The sequence below is a fragment of the Littorina saxatilis genome, linkage group LG12, assembly GCF_037325665.1.
Source record: "Littorina saxatilis isolate snail1 linkage group LG12, US_GU_Lsax_2.0, whole genome shotgun sequence".
NCBI lineage: Eukaryota > Metazoa > Mollusca > Gastropoda > Littorinimorpha > Littorinidae > Littorina > Littorina saxatilis.
Genome location: NC_090256.1, coordinates 61,924,283 through 61,936,491, shown reverse-complemented (window position 1 = coordinate 61,936,491; position 12,209 = coordinate 61,924,283). Strand labels below are relative to the sequence as shown.

General features: G+C 42.2%; 1 protein-coding gene across 1 annotated transcript in view; it reads left to right on the top strand.

Moving 5' to 3' along the window:
- Positions 1 to 12,209, top strand: part of LOC138982487 (E3 ubiquitin-protein ligase TRIM33-like) — a 41,581-nt gene that overhangs the window by 10,982 nt on the left and 18,390 nt on the right. The window contains exons 2-3 of the mRNA XM_070355792.1: positions 2,494 to 2,859; positions 3,368 to 3,658. Coding sequence (XP_070211893.1) covers positions 2,500 to 2,859; positions 3,368 to 3,658 — 651 coding nt within the window. The 5' untranslated portion in view covers positions 2,494 to 2,499. The remainder of the gene's footprint in view (positions 1 to 2,493; positions 2,860 to 3,367; positions 3,659 to 12,209) is intronic.

The following is a 12,209-nucleotide window of genomic DNA, read 5'->3' as shown; positions in this document are numbered from 1 at the left end:
AACGTAGAGGGGGGAATCGAGACGAGGGTCGTGGTGTATGTGTGTGTGTGTGTGTGTGTGTGTGTGTGTCTGTGTGTGTGTGTAGAGCGATTCAGACTAAACTACTGGACCGATCTTTATGAAATTTGACATGAGAGTTCCTGGGTATGAAATCCCCGAACATTTTTTTCATTTTTTTGATAAGTGTCTTTGATGACGTCATATCCGGCTTTTCGTGAAAGTTGAGGCGGCACTGTCACGCCCTCATTTTTCAACCAAATTAATTAAAATTTTGGTCAAGTAATCTTCGACGAAGCCCGGGGTTCGGTATTGCATTTCAGCTTGGTGGCTTAAAAATTAATTAATGACTTTGGTCATTAAAAATCTGAAAATTGTAAAAAAAAAATAAAAATTTATAAAACGATCCAAATTTACGTTTATCTTATTCTCCATCATTTGCTGATTCCATAAACATATAAATATGTTATATTCGGATTAAAAACAAGCTCTGAAAATTAAATATATAAAAATTATTATCAAAATGTTTTTTTCGAAATCAATTTAAAAACACTTTCATCTTATTCCTTGTCGGTTCCTGATTCCAAAAATATATAGATATGATATGTTTGGATTAAAAACACGCTCAGAAAGTTAAAACGAAGAGAGGTACAGAAAAGCGTGCTATCCTTCTCAGCGCAACGAATACCCCGCTCTTCTTGTCAATTCCACGGGCACTGCCTTTGCCACGGGCGGTGGAGTGACGATGCTACGAGTATACGGTCTTGCTGCGTTCAGTTTCATTCTGTGAGTTCGACAGCTACTTGACTAAATATTGTATTTTCGCCTTACGCGACTTGTTACACTTATCTACTCACGTTTTGGGCGTGTAAAAGTGGTTAGTTCTGATCTTATTTTGACAAAATGGTTTTCTGTGGGAGTGCGTTCTGTAACATGAGTGAAGTGCGTGTCGTAACAAGCCTTTCCTGCAGTTGTGCGCTCTGTAACGTGTGGGTATCATACTACAAAACGTCATAAAACCTGAATTGTGTAAGACACAAGAAAACGACCGAACCACATAATCCTTGATATATTGTAGCTTACTAATAACATTACAGTATGTGCAAACTGCATACGTGGGCCGCGTGCAAAGGTCAAACGTCCCAATATTCCACAAAAAGTAAGTACCTGAGAGAGTTGATGAAGCTGAAGCAACGGTTAAAATCACATTTAAGCAAATGTAGTATCGTGGATTCAAAGAAAAATACACACTGAACATTCTTCATCTACCAAAAGTTAAGAGCAAGAAGTTTGGCGTCTCTCTGAGCAACAAATATACAGCCACCCACCTCAAGTTTTTGCCCACGAGCTAGTGCGACCCGTAACTTTTGTGTTGTGCTCCCAAAACACGATGAAACTATTTATACGGCGTGGTATATATACATATCAGGCTTATCAGTATGAACACTCCTGTAATTAAACAGTCTCATCTGGAAGCAGAAATACAACAAGCACCTACTTTTGATAAAACCAATTCTCAGATTCAGTTTTTATTGAATCAGAAGCAAGTTTCGCGTGTATGTGTGCGTTAGTGTGCGTGGGCGCGCGTGTGTAATGTGTGTGTTTGTGTGTGTGTGTGTGTGTGTGTGTGTGTGTGTGTGTATGCACGTGTCTGTCTATCCTGTGTCTGTCTGTATATCGCAGTGTGTAAGAGTGTCTGTGTGCGTGTGTCTTTCACAGTGTGTTTGTGTGTGTGTGTGTGTGTGTGTAGCCGTTGGTCGGTCTGTGAAAAGCGTATAATCGGCAAAATAAGACATCACGGAGTTTTATAAGAACTGATGTATCATACATTTTTGGGGGCATTCACTTATTCTTTTTACCCCAGTTTTTATAGCGCTATTTGATGGCATCATTTTGTGTTTTAATGAAAAGTTTAGGTGGCCCTGTGGCGACTGCATTTTCAAGGTATATGACTGTATTTCTTCAAAATTTGTATTGAGCGGTACTTGGTTCGTTTTGACTCAAAAATGCAATTGCATTTGAACTTAGTACCTTAAAAATGTGTTGATACATCTCTCATTCAAATTTTCATTTTTCATTTTCGTACGTCCATAAACATGATTCACGAAAATGATATAACTGTATTCCGTTAACATTTCCTGAATCGAACCAATAGCATAGTTTTGTTGTGTTTGATTGAATATGCTTTAACATTAAAAAAAAATCCGTTGAATAGAAATCGTGCTTAAACTTTCAAAATACTTGTATGAAAATCGATAATAAATAAATGTTTTGCTTACTTGTATCGCGCTTTTCAGATACATGTAATATTTTTTTCATAGCTTTAGTTGATGATTTATTTCCGTTTAAAAAAATGGAGGCGGTATTGTGGCGACCACATATTTAAGTTTTCACAAATCTTATCAAGTAATGTTTTCCTCGGTCCAATCTGTGCGATTACATTGCAACTTCGTGAAGACTTGGTACACTTATTGTGACTTGATGTTTGATTCGCAGGAAAGCATGGCAGCAGCAGCACCGCCAAGTGACGAAGAATGCCCTGTGTGCCATGATGATTTCACGGACCCCAAGATCCTCCCCTGCACGCATCTCGTCTGTCGCAAGTGTGTGATGTCCTGGCTTCGCAAGGGAGGCAACCAGGCCGGATGTCCACTCTGCCGTGCCTCCATTCTCCCGCAAGGGGCTAGTATTCAAGATGTTGCTGCTCTTGTGGATGATCTCCCCACTGACATCATCACAAAGGCAGCGGTGGAGAGCCGCAGGGTTCTGAATGAAAAACACGTGTGTGTTTGCGACGGCACCACCAAGGCGACTTCTCTTTGTATGCAGTGCAGAATCACGTTTTGTCCCGGCTGTGTAAAGGTCAGAAGATGACGGTCATGTTACTCGTGTTTCCAATTTTGCATTGTTTTGTGCGTCTGGGTCAGATGTTCTGAGGGTAAATCTAAGCTCGGTTGCTAAATGTTAGAAGGGATAGTGTTGATCAATTACTTCCTACGTGTCTGATTGTTAAAACTAGATATATTGTCGGTGGCAAGAGCCAAATCCACTGCCGAGTTTATATGTTCACGTGTGTGTGTGTGTGTGTGTGTGTGTTGTGTGTGTGTGTGTGTGTGTGTGTGTGTGTGTGTGTGTGTGTGTGTGTGTGTGTTGTTTTTTCGTATTAAGGTGTTATGATAATTCAATGTTATTCTTTATTCTCTTTATTTATATAGCGCCTTATCCGAAGTTCAAAGCGCCTTATCCGAAGTTCAAAGTGTGTGTATCAAAGTTTGTGTCAGAGCATCACCTGCATAGATTTGACCAAAAGAGACCGAAGAGTAGAAACTCATATCATGAACGCGCTATTTCTTGCTTTTGTTTTCATCAGGCTCACAAGATGATTCCCGCAACAAGAGAACATGATATTAAGCAAATTGCCGCACTAACTGTTGACAAACTAGCTGCGAGCTATCAGTCGTCATGCGCGGTTCACCCTGGCCGACAAGTGGAGCAGTTCTGTTCTTCACACCAGGAGCTTATCTGCCTCAACTGTTCTACCTCCACCCATCGCAGATGTCCGGATGTGGAGGGGATTGCAGGGGCCGCAATGGTCAAACGCCAGAGGCTGAAAGAGCAGGAAAAGGAACTTGAGAGCAAGAGGGGTGAAATACAGACACAGGTAACTTTGTTGTTGCATTTAACTGTTTATCAAATAACCAAAGGGAAGTAATCGCTCTTAATGCATACGACATGTGTAATAGAGTAAGCGAGAGTTGTACGGAACCTTTTCTCTTGGCACCTGAGAGAATAACAAGCATTGAAATGAACAAGCGACTTTCATCCTCAAAAACAGGATGATCACCGCAAGCTCATATGGTAATCATTTTCTAAGGCACTCCAACTAACACTCCAACGTACACAGTCATATACAAGAACCAGCTTTTATTCTCGACCAGACTTAGTCCTTAGATCAAGACTGGTTTAAACAGAACAAACACACACATTGTTACAGGGCGTTTAATCAAATGATTGATTCAGTGTGACTTTAGTTCAGTGAAACAGAATGAAATGGTCAAACAAAGTTGTGGGACAAAATAGAAATGGGTACATTTTTATGGACCGCCCTACCTCTACAATTTCACGAAAAGGAGTCGATTTAACGTTAAAACAATAAGTCAGAAATGCATCAGACATTATTAATCCTTTCTTTCTTTACTTTACTATATTTGGTGTTTAACGTCGTTTTCAACCACGAAGGGTTATATCGCGACGGGGAAAGGGGGAAGATGGGATAGAGCCACTTGTCAATTGTTTCTTGTTCACAAAAGCACTAATCAAAAATTTGCTCCAGGGGCTTGCAACGTAGTACAATATTATTACCTTACTGGGAGAATGCAAGTTTCCAGTACAAAGGACTTAACATTTCTTACATACTGCTTGACTAAAGTCTTTACAAAAATGGACTATATTCTATACAAGAATGTCACGAAGTGGTTTGCATGTGAATTTAATGTACGTGTTCTGCCCTATTGCACTGTCTCTACCCTTTCACACCAAACACTTCAAAACAGACTTTGGGAGGATGCAGGCTCATTATTTCCTCAACCAAAAAAACAACATACTTCTTCACTTTAAATACATCAATACGAAACAACTTTTCGACACACAGTTCGCACAATCTTCCAGCTTTCACTCAAGGCATGTAAATACATATTATAACAATACTTTCTCAAATATAGATTAACGCACACAAGAAGGTACCAACAGACACTCACGAGTTCGTATCACGGCTCACTGCATGTCGCCAGTTCACTTACTTGTCTCGCTGAATCCTCGTAGAATAATCAGGGCCGGACTACCGGGGGGGTTATGGGGGTTGCGCAACCCCCCCCCTAGCCTAAACATGTACCTTACTTATTTAATTTTTTTTTTATTATTGCTTATTTTATGCCGTTTCATGCAAGGAGCGACCATTTTCTTATCTCAGAATATGACCTACCCGTCAGCTTCAGGGGGCTTCGCCCCCTGACCCCCACAACGAGGGGGGGAGGGGTGGGTGGGTTCTAGGGTTTCCGGACCCCCCCCCCCCCAGCCAAAAAATAAAAATATTGAATGAGGTATGCATTTCTTTATTTTACATTGAGTTTCAATTTTTGGGGTATTAATCAGTGACAAAATCTGCTGCCTGAAACTGGTAATGATCATCCTCAGAATGCACCAGATTGCACCATTTTGCATCCTTTTTTTCAAAATTTTCCGGGGGGGCATGCCCCCGGACCCCCCTAGCAAGCTAGGCGCTTCGCGCCGTCGGCTCGGCGCTTCGCGCCTTCACGCCCATATCTTCACAAAATACTTTTGAAAAAAAACAGTCATAAAATGAACTGATCCGCCCCTGCCGCCAGGGGGGACATCCCCCTGGGCCACCACTGGCAACCCCCCCCTCCTCTTTGCCTAGTCCGGCCCTGATAATGAATTTAGATGCCAACACACCGAGATGCTAACACACACCTTTCGCTGAAGATGCCAACACACACCTTTCACTGAAGATGCCAACCCACACCTTTCACTGAAGATGCCAACACACCATACAACATTCTCTAAAACCATCTCTTCTTCCAAACGTTCATGTACCACTCATACATTCTCGTTCATTCCACTTCCACATTCCGTCCACATTCACTATCCAAACTAATACTTACTCTATGAATAACACTCCCCATACAAAGCATGACCGTCTTAAACATAACATAAATGCGTAGCAATTATACTGTTCAAAAAAAGAAACGCATAGCTTGTAATATTTGGTTAATTTAGTTATATGGCTACAAGGATATCCACCAAACTGCAGAAAATGTTTATCTGGTCGTCGACCTTTCGTCCATTGCCACAAGTGAGCTCTGCACGTGACGCATGCGTTATCAGTGGCTACAATGTCAAAATTGCTCATTTGGCATGACCACTCGTCATGCTTCAGTGTAATCTCGTGAAACTCGGGGAATATTGAGCTCTCACCATGTCTTCCAAAACCCATAAAAGCGGATTGTTCGCCACAAACAAATCAGACGACAATTCAGCGACGAAAGATGGCCCGATTGAGCAGAGAAGACCGCCAAATTGCATTGGGTCGTTTACAAGCAGGCCAAAGTCAAAGTGCAATCGCCAGGCACTTCCACGTGTCCCAGAGCACCATCAGTAGACTGTGGGTCAGGTTTCAAGCCACTGGCTCCGTTGCTGACTTGCCACGAGCGGGAAGACCAAGGGCGACAACTGCTGCTCACGACCGCTTCATACGGCTCCGCCACCTCCGGAATCGTTTCCTGTCGGCCTCATCTTCTGTCCAGGCTCTCCCCGGGCCACACCGATTATCGGACCAGACCGTGCGGAACCGCCTGCATGAAGCTGGTTTGAGAGCTCGCAGACCTCACAGAGGAGCTGTCCTCACCCACCGCCATCGCCAGAACCAAGTGCAGTGGGGCAACCAGCACCTTCGCTGGACCGTCCGGAATCACTGGAGACACGTGTGGTTCAGCGACGAGTCCTACTTCCTGCTCCAGCGACATGATGGTCGGAGGAGGGTCTACCGGAGAGTAAACGAACGTTACGCGCCCAACTGCATGTGTGGATGAGGCACCCGTTCATGGTGGTGGAGGCGTCATGGTGTGGGGGGCGATCAATACCGCTGGAAGGAGCACCCTGGTGCACGTCCAAGGGCGGCGCATAACTGCCCAGCGATACGTGGAGGAAATTCTGCGCCCACACGCCCTTCCTCTTCTGGCTGACCAGGATGCCATATTCCAGCAGGACAACGTTCGCCCGCACACAGCACGACTCACCACCCAGTTCCTCACCGACCACCATGTCCAGGTGCTTCCCTGGCCATCCATGTCGCCAGATATGAACCCGATAGAACACCTCTGGGATGAATTGGACAGACGTGTGCGCAGGCGAGAAGAAGCGCCGGAAAATCACCGCGATCTATTGCAGGCACTTCAGGAGGAGTGGGACACCATCCCACAGCAAGATATCCGGCATCTGATCCAGTCCATGCCCAGAAGGTGCCGGGCAGTTGTTGCTGCTCAAGGCAGTCACACCCCCTACTGACTTGACAGCCTCGGCACCCAAGTCGTATTGATTGACTGATTGATTTGAAGATGCAAATGAACTGTGTGTGCATTCAACTGTGTCCATACCAAATTTCAAACAAATAATCTAAATATTGGATTTTCTGTTAATTTTTTCGAAAAATAAAACAAATTTGGCAAGTAGCAACTATGCGTTTCTTTTTTTGAACAGTATATGTTCAAGAAATTCCCCATGAAAACCCGTGAAACAATTACATCAATAATTCTCTCAACGCTTCACACTAAGATTTGGTGCACTTTATATACACTAACCTTTACGCTCCAGCTATGTATTCCAACGTCAATAATATACAACATAGTAAATCATTTACCTTAAGAGACCCGTCTCTTGAAAGAGTACTTGTTCCCAGAACAAGTCTGACACACGCTGAACAACCTTCCCGGTTGAAAATCTCAAACGCTGTGACGTTATTTACCCCCGACCAGCTACATGTCTCAAACACAGCTCATATCAAGCTAAAGCCAGTTTTGCGTGAAACACACGAAACACGTGAATAACGCTCTCCAGTCTCTACGCCTCGCATGTACAACATTTAGGGAGGTTAAAAACACGACGTGGTTTCACCTCACAAATATGCTACTCACATCTTTGTGACATCCCCCTTCCCGGGGAAAAAAGAAAATTCTTGAGTTTTCTTTTGATCAAAGCAACCTTCTTTTTCCACACATCCCATAAACCTGTGGTATGCTCTGATCTACGAATGACCTGGACAACATGTCTGTCAACGTATTCCTGTCTCATGCTATTGTTTGTTTGTTTGTTTATTTGTTGCTTAACGTCCAGCCGACTACGCAGAGCCATATCAGGACGAGGAAGGGGGGGATGAAGGGGGCCACTTGTCAAGCGATTCCTGTTTACAAATGCACTAACCCATTACTTGTGTCCCAGCAGGCTTTAGTAAAACTAAATTAATACCTACTGGAAGATTACCAGTTTCCAGTATGTTAAAATAGGCTTAACCTATCTACTGCTGGACTTACTCTCATGCTATTGGATGAACCTCGAATGCTAATTCTTGCAGTTAAAGACACCACCGCATCACATGTTTTGAAAATGTCAACCATCTTTCCAAACACCTGCTCCATATCATCCTTATGACTATCTGTCAAACCAGGATCAACAACAATATCTCCGCTTGTCTCTTCCTTCCCCTTAGGCAATGTAGATAACGGCAACGGCTCTATCTCCTCAATCGGAGGTAACACTGCAACCTTTGCCTCTTCACATTTTCTTGGGAAAACATCATGACTGCCCCAGTCAGACCTCAGTGAAATGCTTTCGCGATATCCACTACTTACTTCCTCAACATCAACAACTTTCTCTGCACAAACTGCATACTTCTCATCCTCTCGTGACACACTCAACACCTCTTTCAATGTCTCATCTTCTCTCAGCAAACTTTTCAGATCCTCCTCGTTAACCGTCAAATCAGGAGTAACCACATTTTTCAATGGCACCGGGAAATCCTGCAGTTTCTTTTTGGCTTTTGCCCTGCTCGTACCACACACGACCTTCTCAAGTACCACCTCTTCAGTGATTTTCTTGTGACTTACATCAGCACACAATCCAACACCCTGCGTATTCCCTAGGAATAAATCTACTCTGGGTACCACACCCCGAAGATTACCTATCACTAGGTCAGCAACTGGGTCCGTGAGCACACAACATTTCAACTTTCCCTGAAAATATGGGGTATCGACAACCACTTCCGCCAATGAATACAAATCAATCCGTCCACTAAAACCCTTCACTTTTTGGACCTCTCCCTTTATGTACTGGCTTGGTAAGACCAACGACTTCCTTACCCCAGCTACATTAGCTCCTGTGTCTCTCAGTACTGAAACTTGCTTCCCATTAACGAGACCTTCCGCTAATGGCAACGACCCGAATGCTGCCGAGCTTACCAACACTCCAGCGTCCTGACAATCCGCTACCGACTTCGCTGAATATGCTACCTGAAAACATTCTCTAGCGTAATGGCCCAACTGCCCACATCTGTAACATGTGTCCTGATTCTGCTGTTCAGTACCTGTACCTCTAGTACTTCCTTGCTGCCATCCTCTTCTACCCGGCCTACGATCATCTCCTCTGCCTTGAAACCTGGTATTTCTGCTCATACCATCTTGTCTTCTGCCACTATCACCTTGACCACGATTGTAAGACTGTCCTGATCCACGATTCTGATTGAACGCTACGTTTCCAGTCCCCAAAGGATTTACTTGACTCTTTCTGGCCAAAGATTTATTCGGATGGGCTGATTTGTACATTTCTGCGCTAGCAATCATGTCTTTTGAATTTTTACAATCACGTTCTTTCAAAAAGACTGCCAAATCAGTGCATACACTGTTCAGGATCTGCTCACACAAAACAAAATCAAACAATGCTTCATATGAGGTTTCTATATCCGACAACCTCAACCAACGGTTGAACAAATGCGTCATCCTTGTTACGTATGTGCCAAAACTTTCATCAGCCTCTGGCTTCGTACTGCGAAATTTCTCACGAAATCCCTCTCGAGTGCACTGAAACTTCTTCAATAACTCTTTCTTCAAGTCTTCATACGACAAAGTACCCGTTGAAAACAATGAATGAAACAATGACAACGCTCCACCTTCCAGATAAGCAGATAAGTACGTAGCCCACTCTGAATCATTCCATTTGTTCGCCTTTGCATGCGTTTCAAATCTGAACAAAAAACTGTCAATGTCATCTTTATCTTCCTTGAACATGGGGAGTTTTGGGTACTGGGGCCTAATGCTGGGACCTGATCTCCCACCTGCATTTCCACCTGTACTTTGCTGCGCTTCTGCTTTCTTAAACTCCAAATCCATTTTCCTCGCTTCAGTATCTGCTTCTAACCTCTTTGCATCCCTATTTGCCTCAATTTCTAACCTTTTTGTCTCAGCCTCAACTTCTAATCTTTTTGTCTCAGCCTCAACTTTCTTTGCTTCAGCCTCAACTTCTAATCTTTTTGTCTCAGCCTCAACTTCTAATCTTTTTGTCTCAGCCTCAACTTTCTTTGCTTCCACCTCAGCTTCAGCTTGTACCTTCTTTGCCTCAGCCTCAGCTGCTACTTTCTTTGCCTCCCTTTCCTGAATTCTCTCTTCCCTATCCATATGATCCTGAGCAAACTTAAACAAAGCTTCTGCCTTTAAGCCATGCTTCTCTCCCAATGCCAAATAATGATCATATGTGCTACCACCAGTATCACTATGCTCAGCCATCTTTACAATGTCACAATATCAAAGTAATCTCAAAGTAATACAATGATTCAAGTAATACAAATCCCCAAAATTGTTTAAGTATCAAAAAGTTTGTATCATACACCAGTTTCTCGCAATACTAAACACACACAAAAGAGTATCATAAAATACTAAACTAAAAGAAATCTTGTGCCTTTTAAAAACAATCCTCAAATTGTTTACTACTTAACTATTTACACAACCAGTCTCAAAATAAACAAACAATTATAATTTAGAAAATATCAGATTAAACAATCAATAGCAGCTTCAAACACTTGTCAATCAAAGTCAACCTTAAACTAACAACTTTAGAACATCAACCACAAAAAAAATAATTTAAAAAAATTAACTAGAAATGTCAAAGTTTCTCAAACCCAAATAACCCACTTTAAATGAAAAATTCAATTCCACACACCACTAACCAGCGTCAGATCCTTTAAGGAAAATCAATCGCCAGAGCAAAACCAAAACAAAATTTAAATGTTCACAACAACAACAACAAAAAATTTACCCAAAAATTTGTCCAAGTACAAATGTTTACAAATTACTACTAACCAAAAAATATAAATTTCAAAAAAAATAAACAAAACTTTCCCCAAACCAACAACTAAATATCAAACACTAGTATAAGGAAGATAATCACCCTATTACTAATCCAACTACAAATAGGAACAACAATAACAATAATAAACAAAAACACTTTTCTAGCCAGAGTACACAACTCAAACAAAAAAATATCAAAGTCCAAACAAACAAAATACAAAATTTCAGAATTTATACACACACAAAAAAATGGCACACCCTATACTATTTTATTTAAAATAAGCCTGCACCTCAACGACAACAATCACACACAACAATCAATCCAAGATAGAATCTAAGAAAAATAGTTAAAAAAAAAACTTATAGGACAGGGAGCTAGAATTTAGATAGAAAGATAGATAATAAATACACAGAAAAGGAAGCAAACAGAAACTAAGGCCCTCTCTACGTAAGAACTATACAACTACGTAGACCCCTAGAGCTGGAGAGGGGATGTCCAATGACATACACATAAACAAACTCACTACAACACGCACATTATCAAAGTATGTATATTTAGCTACACGAAAGGCACTTCTTTCTCAACCACTACTTCTCAATACTGAAAGGGAAGCAACTGCTTTTTAACTACAACAAAAATCTATCCTTAGAAACAAAAACCTATTTAGGGCTAAGTCGGGGTCACCACTGTCACGAAGTGGTTTGCATGTGAATTTAATGTACGTGTTCTGCCCTATTGCACTGTCTCTACCCTTTCACACCAAACACTTCAAAACAGAATCTGGGAGGATGCAGGCTCATTATTTCCTCAACCAAAAAAACAACATACTTCTTCACTTTAAATACATCAATACGAAACAACTTTTCGACACACAGTTCGCACAATCTTCCAGCTTTCACTCAAGGCATGTAAATACATATTATAACAATACTTTCTCAAATATAGATTAACGCACACAAGAAGGTACCAACAGACACTCACGAGTTCGTATCACGGCTCACTGCATGTCGCCAGTTCACTTACTTGTCTCGCTGAATCCTCGTAGAATAATGAATTCAGATGCCAACACACAGAGATGCTAACACACACCTTTCGCTGAAGATGCCAACACACACCTTTCACTGAAGATGCCAACCCACACCTTTCACTGAAGATGCCAACACACCTCTCACTGAAGATGCCAACACACACCTTCCAGGTTTCTCCCCGAGAAACCCTTCCGCCCGTAGCGGAAACAACCGTCGTCAGCTACGACCGGTATCGATGAAGACTCCACTCGTCTAGTCATCTGCGCCGAGGTG